General features: G+C 36.4%; 1 protein-coding gene across 1 annotated transcript in view; it reads left to right on the top strand.

The window, feature by feature from the left end:
- The first annotated feature begins 461 nt into the window (after positions 1-461).
- TACR3 (tachykinin receptor 3) overlaps positions 462-20,801 on the top strand; it is a 74,566-nt gene continuing 54,226 nt past the window's right edge. Inside the window, exon 1 of the mRNA XM_045798652.2 lies at positions 462-1,107. Within this exon, the coding sequence (XP_045654608.2) occupies positions 575-1,107 (533 nt within the window). The 5' untranslated portion in view covers positions 462-574. The remainder of the gene's footprint in view (positions 1,108-20,801) is intronic.

The following is a 20,801-nucleotide window of genomic DNA, read 5'->3' as shown; positions in this document are numbered from 1 at the left end:
TAAAAGAGGAGAAGACCATCGCGTACAGATTTAATTACAACCGTGCGAGCGCAGCCCTTCCTGGGCGTCCGGAGCCGCCAGCTCCCGCCGCGGGGCCGCACGCAGCGCACGAACCGAATGAGAAGGGCGCGAGGGAGGAAAGGCGCGCCACCGCAGCCCCGAAGGGGTTCGTCAGCCCCGCGGCCCGCGCGACGTCAGCAGAGCAGGGGCCGAGCGAGACTATAAAGCCCGCTGCGGCGCCCGAACCTCCGCGCTCCGGCCGGCGCCCGGGAACTAGCGCGGGGCGACCCCGGAGTGCCCCGCCGGGGACGGCTCCCCGCATCTCCCTTCCCTCGCACCTCGCGCTTCCTGCCGGCCCGAGCGAGCGAGCGGACGCCGCGGAGAAGCCGCCTCCCCCGTGACCCGTCACCTGCGGGCGCGAAGCGTCTGTCTCACAGCCAGCGAGCGCGGCGGTGGTTTCTCTACCCTGAAGTCCGCCCCGCAGCGAAGGAACCAGCAAGCGGAGAAGAACTTCGGCGGGTCGGCTCCGGCTGGCGGCGGGGAGCGCGGACGTCCGGGCTGCACACTCGCCGCCATGGGCTCTCTCCCCGCAGCCGCGAACTGGACGGATGGCGCGGACGCCGGGAACCTGAGCGCGGCTCTCGGCGCAGGGGCGGCGGCGGGAGCGGCCGAGGCCGAGTGGCTGCACCTGCTGGTCCAAGCCGGCAACCTCTCGGCCGCCTCCTCCGCGCCGGCACCGCCCGCGGCCTCCCCGGCGCCTACGCAGCCCTGGGCCAACCTCACCAACCAGTTCGTGCAGCCGTCCTGGCGCATCGCCCTCTGGTCCCTGGCGTACGGCGTGGTGGTGGCCGTGGCGGTCTTCGGGAATCTCATCGTCATCTGGATCATCCTGGCCCACAAGCGCATGAGGACCGTCACCAACTACTTCCTCGTGAACCTGGCTTTCTCCGACGCCTCCATGGCCGCCTTCAACACCTTGGTCAACTTCATCTATGCGCTTCACAGCGAGTGGTACTTCGGCGCCAACTACTGTCGCTTCCAGAACTTCTTTCCTATCACGGCGGTGTTCGCCAGCATCTACTCTATGACGGCCATTGCGGTGGACAGGTGAGGAGAGAATAGGGAGGAATGGGGGAGAAGGGAGAGAGAAGAGCTGGGCAGTGGGATAAGGTTACCAAGGACATGGTGACAAGATGGATTTGATAAAAGGAAAGCGCCTAGGAAAGAGTTCTTGGAGAAGGGAGGTCACCAAACACATTGGTAGCTCTCCAACTGGCTGAACCAGTTTCTGCTTCTGTGGCCTCCCCACTGTCCCTAACGCCTGATCCCATTAAGGGCATCTAGAGGGACTGGGAAGACCAATGAGGGAGATGGGGAAAATCTGTCATTCCAAGCAGGACAAACTAAGCTAGAAACAATAGTAGCAAGCTTTCCCAAATGGCTTCAAGCAATTGCTGCAAAACTTACGTTCTCTGTAAAACGTACTTTTTGTTCTTCCTTCTCTCTGTTAGTAACTATTCTGTCAGAGAAATGGACAATGAGTCACCTTCCACCTTTCCCCCTGTCTCTGCTGGGCCTCATCCCCACCCACCCTATTCCCTGTCCTTGCTCCAACGCCAATACTGGCTTGGCCTCCCAGTCATGGAACATCCATTAGAGGTAACAGTGCCCCTCCAAAGACTGCTTTATGCTGCAAGTTTCCACAGTGACTTGGGTTAGATTTCACTTTCAATAATCTGAGGAGGCTATGAGCTGGGTACACCGTGTTCCTGGAAGATCACATACAGCCAAATGTTTCGGACCATGGGGGAAGTCCTAAATAATAAATGGTTAAAAAATGAGACCTACCACTTTATAGCTATTTGAGATATTTTTTTTAGACTGTTCCCCCATCTTCGGTGAGGATTCTGCGATTCATAAGCAATTAAAAGAAGCCTGATAGACCTCCAATATTTGTTACCATATTTAAGTTTTTTAAATTTCTGTTTGCACTTGCTTTGTCCTATTGAACATTATGAAATATGCATACTTGTGTTAAGACAATGGTAAACCCCTACTTACACTTTAATTCAGTATTATTCTAAAAACCAACACCACCAGTTGATTCGTCTCTGTTCTGTGACGGGCAGCTGCATGGGGGATGTGGGGGGGGGCTGATGTGACTTTAACTTCAAGCTCAATGTTCTTAACCTTGAAAGGAAAAGAGCACTTTTTTCTATATTAACAACCTGTTTCAAAATACAATGAGACTTAATTAAGCCACCATTATGAAATAAAATAAGAAAAAACAAATTCTTTCCATAAATCTATCCCCTGTAGTTACTATTTGAAATAGACAAAGATATTGAAAACATAAATCTTTAAAAATTACTTTCACATGCTAGGCTCAGAGGATTAAATTGGAGGAGCAGTGGTTAGTAGCCACTAACTAGGATAAAAAAAAATCACAAAATCACATTTTTAATGAGCCTCTGAAACTGTCAACCTCTTTATCTCTGATCTTCCACATGCATCTTACCCCTTCCCTTTTGTAGGGACAGGAGTGAGTGCAAAGAAGAACAAAATCAGCTCCAACTTGAGGGATAGGTGAAAACTGCCTCTAATCTTGCTCTACCAAGACAGAAACAAATGTTCCTTTGGTTTGAACATCTTCCTTTTTTGTTTTGTTTTGGTTTCCTTTTCCTTCCTTTTTTTTTTTATTACTTGCAAATGTGATTTTTAATGGGATCAGGAGGGGAATTATTATGTTATAAAATTCTCACTGTCTTCTTGAAATAATTATTCATTATGAGATTTGATAAAATTTTAGTGTGTGTGAAATTGGTATTTCAAGTCTGAGGGGCAAAAAGGGGTATTTTTTTTCCAGTTATTTTCTGCCAACAGAGAAAATCTGAAGTGGTCTTGGAGTTATTTTAATTGATAATATATATAATTCTATTTCTTCACAGTTACTGATTTGAAATTAATGGCTGCTTTACTTATTCTTTTTTTTTTTTTTTAAGATTTTATTTATTCATTTGACAGAGATAGAGACAGCCAGCGAGAGAGGGAACACAAGCAGGGGGAGTGGGAGAGGAAGAAGCAGGCTCCCAGCGGAGGAGCCTGATGTGGGGCTTGATCCCGTAACGCCGGGATCACGCCCTGAGCCGAAGGCAGGCGCTTAACCGCTGTGCCACCCAGGCGCCCCTGCTTTACTTATTCTTTACTATTTCTTTAGTAGAAAACATAATTCAATCACCAAAACAATAAAAAAATCTATTGAGCATGCAATTTGCAACAATATTTGAAGCATGCTCAGCTTAGATACTGAAAATCTTTTTAAAAACTTGTTTAAAGGAGCACACAATTGTTGAAATACAGACATATAGAAAAACCTGTTTAAGGTAATTTTGAGAATCAAAGACCATTCAAATATAACAGTTATTAGAATTTTTAATAGTTTACCATCCCATGGAATCTTTCTGCACTAGTGTCTTATCAACCATGAACTGGAAAAACTAATCCTGTGGTATTTGCAGTCACTTTAGAGATTCAAGTTTGCAAGGTTGACCCGCTCTGAGAAATTTCAGGTGAGTCATGGTGCCTTGGTTATGGCTGCATGGGCTCTCTACCCCGTATAGAGCATAGGCAATAGTATGTGCTCACAGAAATTATATTTTCCTGTATAATTCATGCTTTAGTGAAATAATCATAAAGGTTATTAGTTCCCTAATTAGTTCTTATTGATAAACAAATACATCATTTAGACTGCGATGTGAATACTTGTGTTATTGAATTGTGTTTTCCATCCTCATTTAACATAAACTGAATTGTATTCTCCCAGCCTAAATAGAAAACATATTTAACTCACTCTGTCCCTCTGCATAAAATCAAAAGATCCTCTGAGTTTGAAAACTACTTCAGCTTTGACTCAGACACAAATGGCTTTTCTTCAGCTAGAGCAAAATGCTTGCAATCTCCTAAGAACTTTGAAATTTTAGACCTGATTGTAGATATTCCCTAAATGAACACATGTATTTTACTAATGGAGAACCTCAAGCTGTCACACATTTTGTTTTGTTTCTGTATGATACTAGTAATTCGACTAAAGATGTGCATATGAGGTCACAGGTTCTGGTCTTATCCTGAAACATGTTACTTTCTGTTTTGTTAGAAATTTCTGCAAAACTGTTTTTATTGGCTCAGAAACCATCTTTCAGTTCTACACAGTTTCCTCTTGCCTGGAAGTCTACTTCCGCATCCTTACACACCCACACCCACACCCACGCGCGCACACACGCGCACATACACACACACACACACACACACACACACACAGGAATTATTTGCCAATCAGGTCCCTGTTTCTCTTCACCATCCTTCCCAAATTTGCCATTTTGAATTTTAACGTTTAAATATAACGATTATTCAGAAGATGCTAAACTTTCCCAAGATCATGTAGTAGAGCCAAGATTCAAACCACTGTAACCCACTCAAGGGCCTGTGCTATTCTCAGCCTCTACACTAGTAAAATGGCTCCTAAGGAAGTCTGATGACTGTAGGGTTTAATTAGACAAAATTATTACCTTCATTTAAATTATCATTTAGTGCTTATTTATACTAAATAAACTATATACCTATATATTATATATCTTACATATACATTTAACACATCTTACATATATATTACCTTTGTTGTAATTGAGAATGTAGATCTTAGAAAATTATTAATATAATACAAACATTGTATTTTATTCATTTATGGCCATATACCACTTGATATGTAGGAATATATTAAAAAACAGAAAATATTTTTTCCGTTTTCTAAGCACATTTTTGAGATTAAGTTGGAAGCTCTAGGAAGAGTTTATTAACAAATAGTAAAAGAGAATTTCAGAGCTCATCCTCCAGTATTGACTGGAATTTTTAATTAAAGAATTTTTAAAATGACATTCACTGTTTCTTACCTGCAAACCTTAAGGAACTGTTTTTAATATGTCTAATTTAATAGTCCAAAAACATTAACAAGGACAGCAGAAAATATTTTATACTCTTCAAATCCAGGGACACACCCAGCATGAATAATTGTTAAAGAAATAGCTTATCTAGCTGAACTGTTTTATTTTCAGCCAAATAGATAAAAGTTGATCTTATATGCTGCTCTTCATTTTTTAAAAAATATCTGTAGGAAGATTCTTTTTCATAAAGCTGTTCATAAATGCAAAGTATTCATAGAACCTCTATTTCTTTTGAAATTTATTATGGGCAAATAAAAATATGTAGTTATAGAAAATCATGAAGCCTCAATGTGATCAAAATTACCTAAATGTATTGTGCTTACTTTTACATCACTGCTATGAATATTATCGATATAAACACTTCAGTAAATGTTTTAAAACTCCCTTATCAGTCTTTAATTCTGGTGCCCTGAGCCAAACTCCTCATTCCTCTCTCTGTTAGGGATAGCTACCGCCCATGCAGTTAATATTCTGCATAACACTAATATTACTGTTATGGTAAGACTTGACCTCAATATTTAACCCGGATAATGAATTGGATGAGTTTAGCCTAAGATTAATTTCTCTATCTTTGCTCTATTTACAAAATAGTAAGTAAATCTATGTTTGGGGAAAGACTACTTTTAGGAAATTTACTGTGGAATCTTTGGCTCTTTCTACAATTTGTAGTTGTTATCCAAGGATTTTAAAATATCCCATTTACATCTACTAAAATTACTGCTGTAGTGAGCTATGAACATTCTGTTAAAATTAGAGTGCGAATTCTTATAAAGTTAATCATGAGCAAATAGTGAAAGCAATAAATATACATTAATTGAGTGGGTGAAACATATGATCATCATCGCATAAGATATAATCACAAGTGGCTCTTCTATAACTAGCAGAACTCCAGTTGATATCAAGGTTAAATTCACCGTAACGGGAAAGACTATGTTGAAGAAGAGTTTATAGCATAGTTAAGAGACTTAGTGTAAAGACAAAACCTTAAAATATAACACATTCTTATGCACTAATAAGAATATACAACACTAATATAAAAGAACAAAAGACATAGAGTTCATAGAAGAAAAAAAGGTCTAACAAACATGAAATTATGGGCTGCTTACATTTCATATTTCTCCATTTCTTCACCTGCTATTTTGTTCCTCAAGATACTCAAATCTGAATTCATCTCCCAAAACTCTATCTGAAGATAAATTGTGAAACCCGGGGGGCATTTCACTCAACTTCTTTGATTTTTCAGTAGTATTCCTATCAGGTGGCTACTGCTTCTTGGCTTCCAATTTCCCAGGTCCCCGCCTTCCTCCTCGGCCTGTCTTCCATGCTTGTATTTCTGATTCTCTGCCTCTAGGTAGTGAATAAATACATAGGTTCCTCAATGCTAAATCCTGGACTTGAGTTTGTCTTAACTTTATTCTTTCTCCCCAAGTAAGCTCATCCAAACCCATGGCCTTATTCTTCTTCACTTTTGAATAAAAGAGCTCCCATTGTTTCTATTATCAAATTGGTTTTCTACTAGATTATAAGGATACATAACAATTTGTACAGTAGACAAATATAAATGAAAGAAATTTAAAACTGGAGAAAATAAAGAGAAAATATGAAAAAAAATCAGGGTAAAGTTATAACACAGACATTCAAGTTAAAGAGTTCTAATCGTTAATGAAAGTTGAACTTCAGATATGTCTGCAACTCTTGATATACATGCAAAAAAATACAATTAGTAATATAGCTTACACTGTCCATAAAAACAATACATACACATTCATTAAGGGCTAAGGATTTCTGGTATCAGGTTTTAAGAAATTCTTTGTATGGGTAATAAAGAGGACACTGTCCTCAACAACACTGTCACAAATGGAAAAGCTGGTCTCCAACAGGTGTTTGTTAAGTGTTCCTCTGGGTGAGCTAAAGGCATTTGCCAAAGCAGAATTCAGTGAATAAAGTCCTCAGGGTACCAGTTCTCTATATGAACAGTTTCCAGATGTTCAGGTTGGATGCACTGAAGAAATTACAAGAAGGGATAAAGTACATTTCCCCCAGAAGTATTTTCCTCGCCCGAACTTTGGATGTAACTTGAGAATCAGATAACTCAAAGTTGTAAGGTATGGCTAAAGCTCCCCAAATCATCTTCCTTCCAGGACCCAATCTCTGATCCTTATCTATCCTCTATACCAGTCTTTTATTCCAATGTGCTATTTCACTCATTCATTTTAAGAGGCACATATGCACAGTGCAACAAAATACAAAAATATTAATGTTAGGGAGTTAAATTTACATATGCTTATCTTACTCCCCAAGTATAGCCAACCTACGATCTTCATATTCACGTTTCAACTCTCATTTCTGTGATATATTTATATAATCTGACATATATGTATGACACATATACACATACTCTGATGCATAGTACATTATATATATGCATAAATACAGACGTCTTTCCTTTAATTACTAAAATAATGTCACATTATTGTATTTTTAATTTAATAAACTGTTATTAAACTTTTACTGAACAAATTATAATCTTGGACATTATTTGATATGGGAATATAGAGATTTATCTTGCTCTATAATGTTCTTTAAATTTTTAATAGATAATACATATATTCTGTTTAAAACTCAAAAAGTAAATGGCTCACAATTTAAAGTCCAATATCTAAACCTTCTTCAAGCTCTGGTTATGTATATTCAGTTACCTACTTGACATTTCCACTTGGATATCTAAAAAGCCCCTTAAACTCCACCAAATGTATTACCTTACCTCTAAACCTTTTCCTTTTCCAGTGTTCCCCATTTCAACAAACAGTACAAGCATCCATTCAGTTGTTCAAATAGCTCCCAAATCTATTACCTTTTTTCTGTCTCTACCCCAATTTCCCAAGTCCAAGCTACCATCATGATCATATAAAGAATGATGCTTCAATATACACGTAAGAACATGATTCTGCAACCCTGCTTAAAATCCCACAATGTTTGCCCATTGCTCTTATGAAAAAATCAGTATTCTTTTTTTTTTTTTTTTTTAGATTTTATTTATTTATTTGACAGAGAGAGACAGCCAGCGAGAGAGGCAACACAGCAGGGGGAGTGGGAGAGGAAGAAGCAGGCTCCCAGCAGAGGAGCCTGATGTGGGGCTCGATCCCAGAACGCCGGGATCACGCCCTGAGCCGAAGGCAGACGCTTAACCGCTGTGCCACCTAGGCGCCCCGAAAAAATCAGTATTCTTAATCCCCACAGTAATGACTGATTCCTTCACCTGTCCAACTTCATCTCATACCGTAACTGAACTGACCTAATCTCTGTTCCAGGCACTCCTATCTTCTTTCAAGTCCCTGAATGTATGATGCTCAATTTTTCCACGAAGCCTTTGAACACAATTTACCATTTCAAATTCCCTTCTGCCAACTCCTCATTAGTTAAATCTACTCCTCTTTTAAATAACAACTCAAATGTCACTTTCACAGGGAAACCTTCCGTGAGCCTCCCAATTTAAATTAGATGTCCCTTTATAGACTCTCTCAGCACATGTCAGTCATGGCATTTTCCATATATAAAATTTCATACTTATATTTAAGAATATTTGATTAATAATGTCCTCTAACAGACTTGTAAACGCCATGAAGACAGGTTCAGTTCTGAAATTAGTGCTTTTTGTGTCCTTATGCTTATCATAGTGGTTTGTACGTGGTAAGCACACAATCCAGATTGCTAAATAAACAAATCATAAGAGTAATTAAAACAACAAAAATTAAAGTAATGAGATACAACTCTTTATTAAAATTGGCAGAGATTTGTAAGTATGTAATGAACAGGGCATTTTTACATATAGTTTTGGATTGAGCCATAGGTAATTGCCATTTTTTATAGGGTTTTTTTTTAAGATTTTATTTATTACTTGAGGTGGGGCGCACCGAGGGACAGGTAGACTCCCCGCTGAGCAGGGAGCCCGATGTGGGGCTCGATCTCAGGACCCTGAGACCATGACCTGAACTGAAGGCAGATGCTTCACCGAGTGAGCCACCCAGGCACCCCACCATTTTTTATAGTTTAAAATGTCAGTATTTTATATGGTTTAGCCTAAGAGTTGGATGTATTTTGTCAAAATCTTTCAGGAGTTCTATTAGCCAATATATTCAAGGATATTTTTCTTCCTCTCCCCCTTTTCTTTTCTTTTTAGAGAGAGGGAGCATGAACAGAAGAGAGCAGGGGAGGGGCAGAGGGAGAGGGATAAAGAAAATCCTAAGCAGGAGCCCACCACAGGGCTCAATCTCGGGACCCTAAGATCGTGACCTGAGCCAAAGTCAAGAGTCAGACCCTTAACCGACTGAGCCACATAGGTGCCGCTCACGGATCTTTTTCAACCCAAAATTTGAAGAACTGAAAACATTTAAAATCCCCCCCAAAAGAAGATGATCAAACAAATGATGAGGCATCTATGAGGCCAAAATGAAATTTTAAAACCACGTGTTTGAATATAACATCAGTCCTCTCACCTCTCCTGGCACACATGTATAAATGTAACATAAGCATAAATATCGATTTTTTAAGTTCATAACCTTTACTTATAAACTACTTCCTGCAAGTCTCCAATGATTTCAGAGCCCTAGGGAGGTCTGATAACAGTTCATCAGTAGTCCTCTTTAGCACCTCTAATCTCCCCATCCTACACTAGGGAAAAAAAGAAAAGAAAAAGCAATGTCATCACATTGGTACAGAGCATGAGAGTTTCTCTGGAGGAGGAAGCCATGTCCTTCTCCGGATTGTTGTTTGGGGCAAATTGCATCCAAATATGTGAAACTTATAAGCTACAAAATTTATCCTCTGCTTGAAATTTTTGTGATGACTATTTATGTTGAAAGAAAATTTAGAAGAATGATCTTGTCCCTAATCTTTGTTCCATTAATAATTTCCTAATGACCAAAATTCCTTCATCTTCTACTTGCAGCTCTCTGTCCTTGGGGCTGAGCCATAAATGGTGTATCCAGGATGGGGAATTGTCCATACCTCCTCTTCCCCATGCCTCATCACTCTAGGCATAAATCATTTTTATTGAGGCTTGCTCACTGGTACATTAAATAAATGCTGCAAAATAGACAATTGGGGTTTGCAGCCCTACCACTTCATTAGACACAGTCAGAGTCTGAAACCCATTTTAGACTCAGCAGGGTCTCTAACACATGAGGGATTTTTAGACTACGGATTTAACAGTCTGATATAATTCTATATGTGCAACAAAGTTGATTTGCTCTGAATGGGGAGACTTTGGGGGATGTTATTTTGTTTTGTACTTTTTAAATGATCTACAACAACATTCACTTCTTTTATATGAAAGAAATTATTAATTAAAGTTCTGTAGATAGTGGTAAAGGTCACACAACAATGTGAATGTACATAATACCTGAACTGTACACTTAAAAATAGTTAAAATGGTAAATTTTATATATATTTTACCACAGTACAAATTTTTTAAATATTAATTAAGTAAATATTTTTTAAAGAACCAATAGTGACTGAGATATATGCCAAACAGTTGGGACTTCAGAACAGAACAACTTAATTAAACTTTGTATAGATATTCTTGTGATAGATGTCTTATGGCAACATTTTTAAACACATTTTCTAGGCTGAATTTGAATTTATGAAGAAATCTCTGGCAAGAGAATACTGTTAACATTATAATATTATTTTATAGGCTGTGAATTTTTTTTCCCAGGAATTGTATAATATCTCAGATGTGTGGAGTAATTTAAAATCCTGGCTGAGGGTACAAGGATAAACTTAGTTTGGTATGTGACATAGGTTTTTAAATATTTGCTTAAATCCCCCATTTTGAGCTTTTATTATCAACTATGAATTTTTTTTCCTTCCTATCTGCCCAAGTATCAAACTTATTTAAAATTCTCTTCTATGTCTACCTGTAAGTAAGGAAAATACGTATATGATTTTTATTGGGAGGGGAAAGAAGATAGAGTCATTTTAAAAAAACATTTTAAAATTTTTTAATTAAAAAAATGTTTAATTCCAGTAGTTAACATACAGTGTTATATTAGTTTCAGGTGTACAGTGTAGTGATTCAGCACTTCCATACACCGCCCAGAGCTCATCACGACAAGTGCACTCCTTAATTCCCATTGCCGCTTTCACCCATCTCCCAACCCGCCTCCAAGATAGTATTATTTTAAACCAGCATTTAAGATCACAGACTAAATAATAAAAGAATAGGAAGGAATGGGAAAGTCAATTGAGAGAAGTCGAAAATCATTAAATAAGTATATGATTATATCACTAAACAAGAGTGGGCTTAGTTTTGTCCTGGCGCTGGTTTATACTGGATAGAGGGACTCAACTGCACACGTTTCTTCCCAATTCTGCATTTAGTGGTGTTACTTTGGTAACTTGAAATCATGGTATGAGTTTACACCACTAAAATCTGCCAACACTAGAAATCAGAAGTTTTGTTTTCCGTTTGATTTTTTTCCCCCCAGAGGCTTGTAGTTAAACATTTACCAGCACACAAGTCATTATATTTGTAGTCACTCAACAGGTATTTTGTGAGTACCTTCTAAGTACTAAACATTGTATAGGTATGGTACAGAGTGAGATAACCAAGGTAGACATGGCTCATAGCCTAATGAAACCAATTAATATATCTAGCTTGCACCCCTCAGCTGTATTCCAGAATCTTAAATCCAACAACTTATTAGACTTTACCGTTGAGATGTCTAATGGACATCTCAGACTTTACTGAGATTGAGGTGTCTCTGGACTTGACTGAGTTCCTGGTATTCCTCCAAACTTACTCCCCCTGCAGTCTTCTGAGGTCAAAATCTGAATCTCAGGTCACATATTCTTGACTCATCTCTTCTTTCATATTCCATGTCCAATCGATCAGCAAATCTAACACCTCTATTTTCAGAATATATGTAGAATCTAATCACTTCTTAAGACGTCTACTACCGCCTCCCTAGTCTTGGTCAGTCCATTTCTCACCTAACTTGTTTTCCTACTCCTACTCTTGCTCCTTTTTGGTTTGTTCTAAATGAAAACCACCAGAGTCATCCTGTTAATAATGAACCTGATCATTTTCCCTTTAGCAAAGTCTCCAATAGCCCCCAGGGTAGGAATCAAAGTTCTTACAGTGGGCTCTAAGAATTTGTAGTAACTGGTCCTTTGTTACTCTCTGATCTAATCTCCTGCTACTTACCACTCCCCACTCTGCTCCACCATCATTAGTCTCCTCTGTTTCATCAATGTACTAGTCATATTTCCACTTCAGGAGCTTACATTCTATGTGAAACATGCTTTCTCCAGATAGCCATTTTGCTCATTCCCTGTACTACTTCTGAACCATGACTACTCTACTTAAAACTGCTTTATTCTTTATCACATGTGTCACTTTCTGAAATACTATATAATTAGTACATCTTTATTGCTTATTGTTTTTTGTCTATCTGTCCTACAAGGTTATAAGTTCCATGAGGACCAGACTAGACCTGTATTTCAATTAAATGAATGAATAATACAGTTTATGATAACTGTAAGAACACATAGTAGGGGAAAACACATGTATAATGTTAGAACAGAAAAAGATAGAAATCGTAGAAGCATTTTTAAAGTTCATCGTACAGAGGAATAGAAAATATCTACTAATAAATTGACTATGAGTAGTTAATATTGAAGTAAAAATAAAACATCTTAAATACTCTATACAGCCTAATGCATGATTATAGTATCCAGCTGAATTATCTACAAAGAAAAAGACTTGGAGATTTTCAAAGCATAAGGAACAATTTTGAAGAAAGCAAAATACTCACAAAAATGAGTGTTTATGTTGAATAAGTACTATCAATCACAATTCAGAATACCCAGATGAATAAACCTATTAAGTTTAAAAGATGGCACAGTACCATGTGTATTGATTTTTATACCTTCAAATTGAATGGATATATGTAGGTAGTTTTTTCCAGTAAGCTAACTACATGGCATAAAATAAATTCAAAATTCTTAAACTGCATTATGTTTTTATTAGCTTAAAATATTTTACTCCTTAAATCAAAATATTTTCAATATCTCTTCAACAAAGACTTACGTAATCCTAATTTCATGTTGAAGGTTATAATATTTCAGAATCAAACAAAATGAGTATAATCCAGTATTATTTTTTTAAATAATAGATGAAAATATCTTTCCTATACAAGATATTACCGGCAACTGTCATTCACCAGTCACAGAACCATTGCTGATAAATATCTTTAATGAACAGGAATGAAACAGATCTGCTTAGAAACATATGAAATGATACCAATTTTATAGCTTTAGCAGCTCACAAACAGAACATATATGCTAAAGATTAAATAAATAAATAAATAAATATTTGTATGAACAGATTGCCAATTTTATGCATGCACTTCTCACTTTGCACAAATTTCATATATATATATCAGTCCTCTCAAGAACACGGCTAAAATTTTAGTTACCAAGTCATAATAACTGTAATATGATGGTGAGGTGTGAAGGGGACGTGTTCTGGAGTCCTATGATTAGGTCTAGTCATTTAGTGAGGATATGCCTCTGGACTATGAACTTAAGTGTTTTTCTCTTTCTTTTTTTCCTTCCCTCTTAGATGGGACAGGATGGCTAGAGTGGGCTAGGGTGGGATGCTTCCATACTACTTGGAAGGCGATATGGGGCTGGATTTGGCTATCACTTTCCCCCAGGACAATTAGACTCTGATAATACCCTGTCTGGTTAGGCTCTGGCTAACTAGTTTCCCCTGAGGGCAGGCTTTACTAAGAACAGTCTTCGATGTGTTTCAAACGGTTCCTCTTCGCCTCTCCTTGCTAGAGTGTGAGGGGGTGTTTCTCCAATAGTTACTATGGTAACATGGTCAAGTTCCTGGAGATGAATCTGATAACATTGTGGAGGCACCCTTATGATTGGGTCCCCTGAAGTCTTCAAATTTCAGATATGTCGACTCTGAGCTTCCAGGAATTCATATACTACAGCTCAGGTTTTCCTACCCACACGCTAGTTCTGACAGAATTTTTGCTTGTGAGCCTCTGCTCAGATATTTGCCTGTCTGCCCAATCTTGGGGTCAGTGGTTTTCCCCGCATCCTACCCTCTCCTCCAGATCTGAGAAAAGTTGCTGATTTTTCAGTCTGTGCAACTTTTTACTTGTTAGGGTGGAGTAGCAACTTCTAAGCTCCCTACATGCAGCACCAGAAACCAGAAGTCCCATGATACTTTCTTTTACAAAAAATAAAAAAAAAACCACTTATTTTTAACATTTCTAATGTTTAAAAGTACACCGTATGAAATATTTTATTATTTTTTCGTTCCCTTGTGTATACGTAACTGAAATTATGATTTTTAAATTTATTGACAGACATTTTTAAAGGTCCCAGAAAATTTGTCATTTTTCTCCTTGATCATTAAAATCATTTTGCACCGTTTCGACTTGCATGGTCATTTTGATGTTCTCATACCACTTTGTGAAGTGAGAACTGCCGGCACGTCAAGTACCACAACCTGATTGCCTAAGTTTGGTAATAAATAAATACTTTTGTCTCAGGCATTTACACACTCTTTAGATAGTTAACACATATAGACCATTCTGTTCACCAAATGTAATTTTTACATTATTCAAGAATGAATCTTGCCATTTGCAATGACATAGATGGAACTAGAGGGTATTATGCTGAGCAAAATGAATCAGTCAGAGAAAGACAAATACCATAGGATTTCACTCATATGTGGAATTTAAGAAACAAAACAAATAAGCAAAGGGGGAAAAAAAGAGAAGGGGGGCAAACCAAGAAACAGACTCTTAACTATAGAGAACAAACTGATGGTTACCAGAGGAGAGGTGGGGAGAAATGGGTGAAACAGGTGATGGGGTTAAGGAGGACACTCGTGATGAGCACAGGGTGATGTATGGAAGTGTTGAATCACTATATTGTACACCTGAAACTAATATTACACTGTATGTTAACAACTGGAATTAAAATAAAAACTAAAAAAAGTAACTTTGTCCAAGATACAAATTATATAGCTGTGCAGATAGAATTGAAAAGGAAAATGGGAGAAGGAAACACCTAGTAGGAAAGACAACCCAGAGAAATAGGAATGGCTGAATGCCAGAAACTATTAATATATGATGTAAAAAATAAGCAAATGATCATCTAAATGGATTTTGAAATACATCTAAGATAATTCAGTACACATTCCTAACAGAATTCTTGGTGAATTACAATATATGGTACTTTCTTAACATGATAAACAAATATATATCCCCAAATGCAATATGTGAGAACTATATGAAATAAAGTTTACACACACACATGCCCGTGCACGCGCTTGAAAACAGAAAACATATAGTAAAAAAACTAAATAGTAAAAATGTATCCGTTGTCTTAAGGCACAATGTAATTCTAGTAAGACCATAGTAGAAGTTGAATAGAATCTAAAATAGTCTACAATTTTTCTGACAATAAGTTGTACTACTTATTATGTACTTATTATGTACTACTTAGTTGGGACTAACTAAGAAATGTTTGTTAATAATAAAAATAATAATAAAGATAATTGCTAAAGAGAATGAGAAAGTACTGTAAGTTATAATAAATGAAAAAAAATTGGAACTGTTGAACAAGAACCAAGTCAGGTTGATAATATATGTAATGAAATTCCTACACATATGAGATTATACAAAGAAAATATCACATGCCAATAAAAGCATAATTAGTCAAAATAAGAATTTTGGAATTTACCTAATTATTTGGAAAAACCCAAGTTAGAGACTCGCTTTACACTATGTGCTAATATAAATATCAGATAGATTAAATAGTTAAAATATAACAATTAAACCATGAAGAAGAAAACAGAAAAGCTTATCATTAAATAATCTTAGCTAGGAAAAAAATTTCTAAACATCAGGGCAGCAAAAGACTGCAGAGAAAGATATTAGTTGATTTGACTGTAAGAAACTATATAACCAAAACATTATATAGTTTATCCACAAAATCAAAAATATTAAAGCACAATTAAACAGTAAGCAAAGTGTTTTAATTATTTTCAATATAAGTGACAGACACAAGATTAATAACCTTAACTTATAATGAGCTCCTATAAATCAATAAGAAAATATTAATGCAAATATGCAAAACATGACAATTTTTAAGAGAATAAAACTACTACATAAATAAATGAAAAAGATATTTATCTTAACAATAACCAAAGAAATACACATTCATTTAAAAATATTTTATGTTAATACAGTGCTAATGAAAGTTAGAAAAGCAGGCATTCTAATTTTTTGCTGGCGGAAACAGAAATCACAACATTTTGAGAAATCAATTTGGTAACATATATACTAAAATTGCTCATTCCATTAGGCGCAGCAATTCTAACTCCAGGTATCCATAAAAAATAAAGTTGCAAAGAATGACTTCATTGTCTGCAATTTTTTTACATTATAATAGGTCAGAAATAGACATTCTTATATACATTTTAGAATATTATGTAGTGATTAAGAATAGTATTTTGAGAATATATTCAAAGAGCATGCAATAAAATATTAATTACAAAGAATGTAGATAATTATAAACAGGTACAAGATACAATGATATAGTGATACATAAATAAATATGCACCTGCATAAATAAAATAGTACAAAGGAAATGAAAAATGAACCAGGATATATAGCACGGTTGTCCCTTAGTAGCAGAATTATGGGGAATTTGTACTTTTTTTTCTTTTTAAGATTTTATTTATTTATCTGAGAGAGAGCAAGAGCAAGGGAGAGAGAGAGAGAATGAGCACGGGGAGGGGCAGAGGGAGAGGGAGAAGCCGTCTCCTCACTCAGGGAAGGATTCCAGGACCCTGGGATCATGACCTGAGCTGAAGGCAGACATTTAACTGACTGATCCACCCAGAAGCCCCTATATTTTCTTAATATACCCTAGTGTCCTCAGTTGAATAATCTGAGGGGAAAATGTAACTTTCTATAAAGCAGGATAAGATTGTTTTTCCACAATTTCATTTTGTAGAAGGACCTGAATGTTCATGTGCTTTCTCACTACTGTTACTTTGCTCATTTATTCCATGGAAGCCGCAACAACGGTTTTCCCTTTGCTGTAACCTGTTCCTTAGAACTCATCCTGAGGTTTTTCACATGTACCTGTTCCCGCAAATCTCTGGAGTTATGTGATAGGGGTATTTCATGACCCTTTGTACAGTATTTTCCATTCATCTGCTATTTGGATATGGTTCCGCTATTTGATTTGTTAAATTTTAGGGGCAATCACTCTGATAGGTTGTTTTAAAAAAAATCCCACAAGCACCACATATATAAAGTTTCAAAATAAATTGATGGAAGTGTTGACATTGTCTGATGTGATGAACTCTCTGTAATTACTAAAGTTCATTAATCATGTTCACATCTTCTTCATCTTTACTGGGTCTTGTTATTGTCATTGTTCTGTTTTCTGTTCTATCAGTTACTGAGAGAACTATATGATAGTCCAACTGTAACTGGGAATGTATTTTTCATTTTAGTTCTGTCCATTTTGCTTTGCATATTTTAAAGGAATGTTAATACAAATCTAGGATTTGTGATGCCTTCCTGCTAAACTTATCTTTTTTATCATTATGAAACATCCATCTTTATATTTAGTATCACTTCATGCCTTAACGTCTAATGTTTGTGATACTTACATAGTTAGTCTTTTGTGGTCAGAGGTGGGGTAGTTCGTGTTTACATGCTAACCCCTTTCACACAAATATTTTAATACCAAGAATATCTCGTATGATTAGAAATCACAAATTTGATTTCAATGATGTGTGAAAATCTAAATTCCAACTGTATAACTTTATTTTAAAAGTAACATAGAGTAAAATTGATTTTAATTGATGTACAAATGCAGGCTTTTTAATGCATGAATAGATCCATTTAACAGACACCACAATCAGAGCACAAAATAATTTTTTTCCCTGATGCCATACCTTTGTATTCATACCTTCTCCCTGCCCTGAGAACTGATTATCACTTATTTATCTTCCACCACTATAGTTTGGTCTTTTTGGAAAATATCATATTAATATAATCATACAACATGTAAACTTCGAATCTGGATACTTTCACTAACCATAACATCTCTGAGATTTATTGAGGTTGCTGAGTGTTTCAGAAGTTTGCTCTTTTTTATTACTGAGGATATTGCATTGCATGGCTATACCAAAGTTTGTTTGTTCATCCACCGTTGGTAAAACATTTGTGTTGTTTCTGGTTTTGAACAATTATGAATAGAGTTGCTATAAACACCATGCAAAGATTTGTGTATGAACAGAAGCTTTCATTTCTCTAGGGTAAATAACTAAGAGTGGGATTGCTGGGCCATATAACAAATAAAAACTTTATGAGAAATTGTAACATCACCTCATACCTGTCAGAATGACTATTATCAAAAAGATAAGAAATAACAAGTGTTGGCGAGGATGTGGAGAAAAAAGAACCCTTCTGTACTTTTATAGAAAACAATATGGAGGCTTCTCAAAAAATTAAAAATAGAACTACCATATGATCCAACAATTGCATTTCTAGGTATTTATCCAAAGAAAATAAAAACACTAATTTGAAAAAAAAGATATATGTACGCCTATGTTCATTGCAGCATTATTTACAATAGCCAGGATAGGAAAGCAACCAAAATGTCTATCAATAGATGGACAAAGAAGATGTGCTATATGTATGCAATGGAATATTACTCAGCTATGAAAAAACGAATGAAATCATACCATTTTCAACAATATGGTTGGACCTAGAGGGTATTGCGCTAAGGGAAACAGTCAAACAGAGAAGACAAATATCATATAATTTCACTTATATGTGGAATCTAAAAGACAAAACTAACAAAACAAAAACAGACTCATAAATACAGAGAACAAAGTGGTGTTTGCCAAAGGGGAAGTGGGTGGGCAGATGAGCAAAAGAGGTGAAGGGGATTAAGAGGTACAAACTTCCAGTTATAAAATACCTAAGTTATAGGGATGTGAAGCACAGTGTAGGGAGTATAGTCAATACCATTGTAATAACTTTGTATGGTGACGAATGGATAACTACACTTATCATGGTGAGCACTTTGTAATGTATATAAAAGTCAAATCACTGTTATGTACACCTGAGAATAATATAATATTATATGTCAACTCTATTTTAATAAAAAGAAAAGAGAAAAAATTGTGAAACTGTTTTCCACAGTGGCTGTACCATTCTGTATTCATACCAACAGTGTATGAGAGTTCGACTTATTGCACATCTTCATCAGCAGTTGGTATTGTCAGTACTTTTGTTTTTATTTTAGCAATTCTAATGTGTGTGTAGTTGTATCTCAGTGTGGCTTTAATTCGCATTTCATGAATGGATAATTATGTTGGACATCTTCATGTGCTTGTCATTAATATTTCTTCATTGGTGAAGTGTCTGTTCAAGCCATTGCCCATTTTTAAATTGGATTGTCTTCTTACCGTTGAGATATTATTTTTAATAGCCTTATTGAGTTATAATTTACACATCATAAAATAGTCATTTAAGTGCATAATTCAATAATTATTCATAAGTTTTTAGTTATGTAACCATTAACACAGTCTAATTTTAGAACATTTTCACTACCCCAAAAAGAAACCTCATTCTAATTGCAGTCACTCCCTGTCCCACATCCGGACCTACACGACCACTATGCTATTTTCTCCTGCCGTAGATTTGACTTTTCTGGAATTTGGTATAAATGGAGTCCTACAACATGTAGTCTTTCGTGTGGACTTCAAATTGTTTCCTCTGTTTTTAAATTGGGTTATATGTCTTATTAAATTGTAAGAGTTACTTGTGTATTTTAGACACAAGTCCTTTATTGGACGTATTATTTGCAAGTATTTTCTCTCTGGCTTGTCTTTTCACTTTCTTCGTGGTGAATTTGAAGAGCAAAAATGTTTAATTTTGATGAAATACAATATATCATTTTTCCCTTCATTGTTTGTGTTTTTGTGGTCAATTCTAAGAAATCATTAGTTACGTCAAGGTGGTGAAGATTCAGTTCTGTTTTTTTCCTTATGGTTTTATAGGTTTAGATCTTCCATTTATATATGATCCATTTGGAGATGATTTTTGTGTACAGTATGACATACAGTGTAATTCATCTTTCTGTGCGTGGCTATCTAATTGTTCCAGTACTGTTTGTTGAAGACTGCAGTTTCCCCTCACTGAGTTGCTTTGGTACATTTGTGAAAAATAACCAATAAATGAAAGTGTTCGTTTCTCGACCCTTGATATTTCTAGTTCATTGATCTATATGTCCGTTTTTCTGCCAGTACTACACTATCTTGATTCCTGCAGCCTCATAATATGTTTTGAAATATGGAAGTGTAAGTCCTTCAACTTCATCCTTATTTTTCAAAATTGTTTTGACTGTTCTAGGAGGTTTGAATTTCCAAATTGTTTTTAGGATCAGCTTTTTAAGTTTTGAAATCAGAATAGGGACTTTTATAAGGATCGTGTCGCATCTTTCAATCAACTTGGGAAGTATTGTCAGCTTAACAATATTGAGACTTCCCATCCATGGATTGCCTCTCCATTTATTGAGGTATTTAATTTCTTTCAGCAATGCTTTGTAGTTTTCAATGTACAAAACTTTCATTAAATTTAGTTCTTAATATTTTATTCCTTTTTGTGCTGCTGAATGGAATTTTTAAATTTAATTTTTATTTAAATTCTAGTTAGTTAACATACCGTGCAATATTGGTTTCAG

The sequence above is a fragment of the Ursus americanus genome, chromosome 13 (genome assembly GCF_024610735.1).
Source record: "Ursus americanus isolate L20-20 chromosome 13, mUrsAme1.1.p, whole genome shotgun sequence".
In the NCBI taxonomy this organism is placed as follows: Eukaryota; Metazoa; Chordata; class Mammalia; order Carnivora; family Ursidae; genus Ursus; species Ursus americanus.
This window is presented reverse-complemented; position numbering and strand designations above follow the sequence as displayed.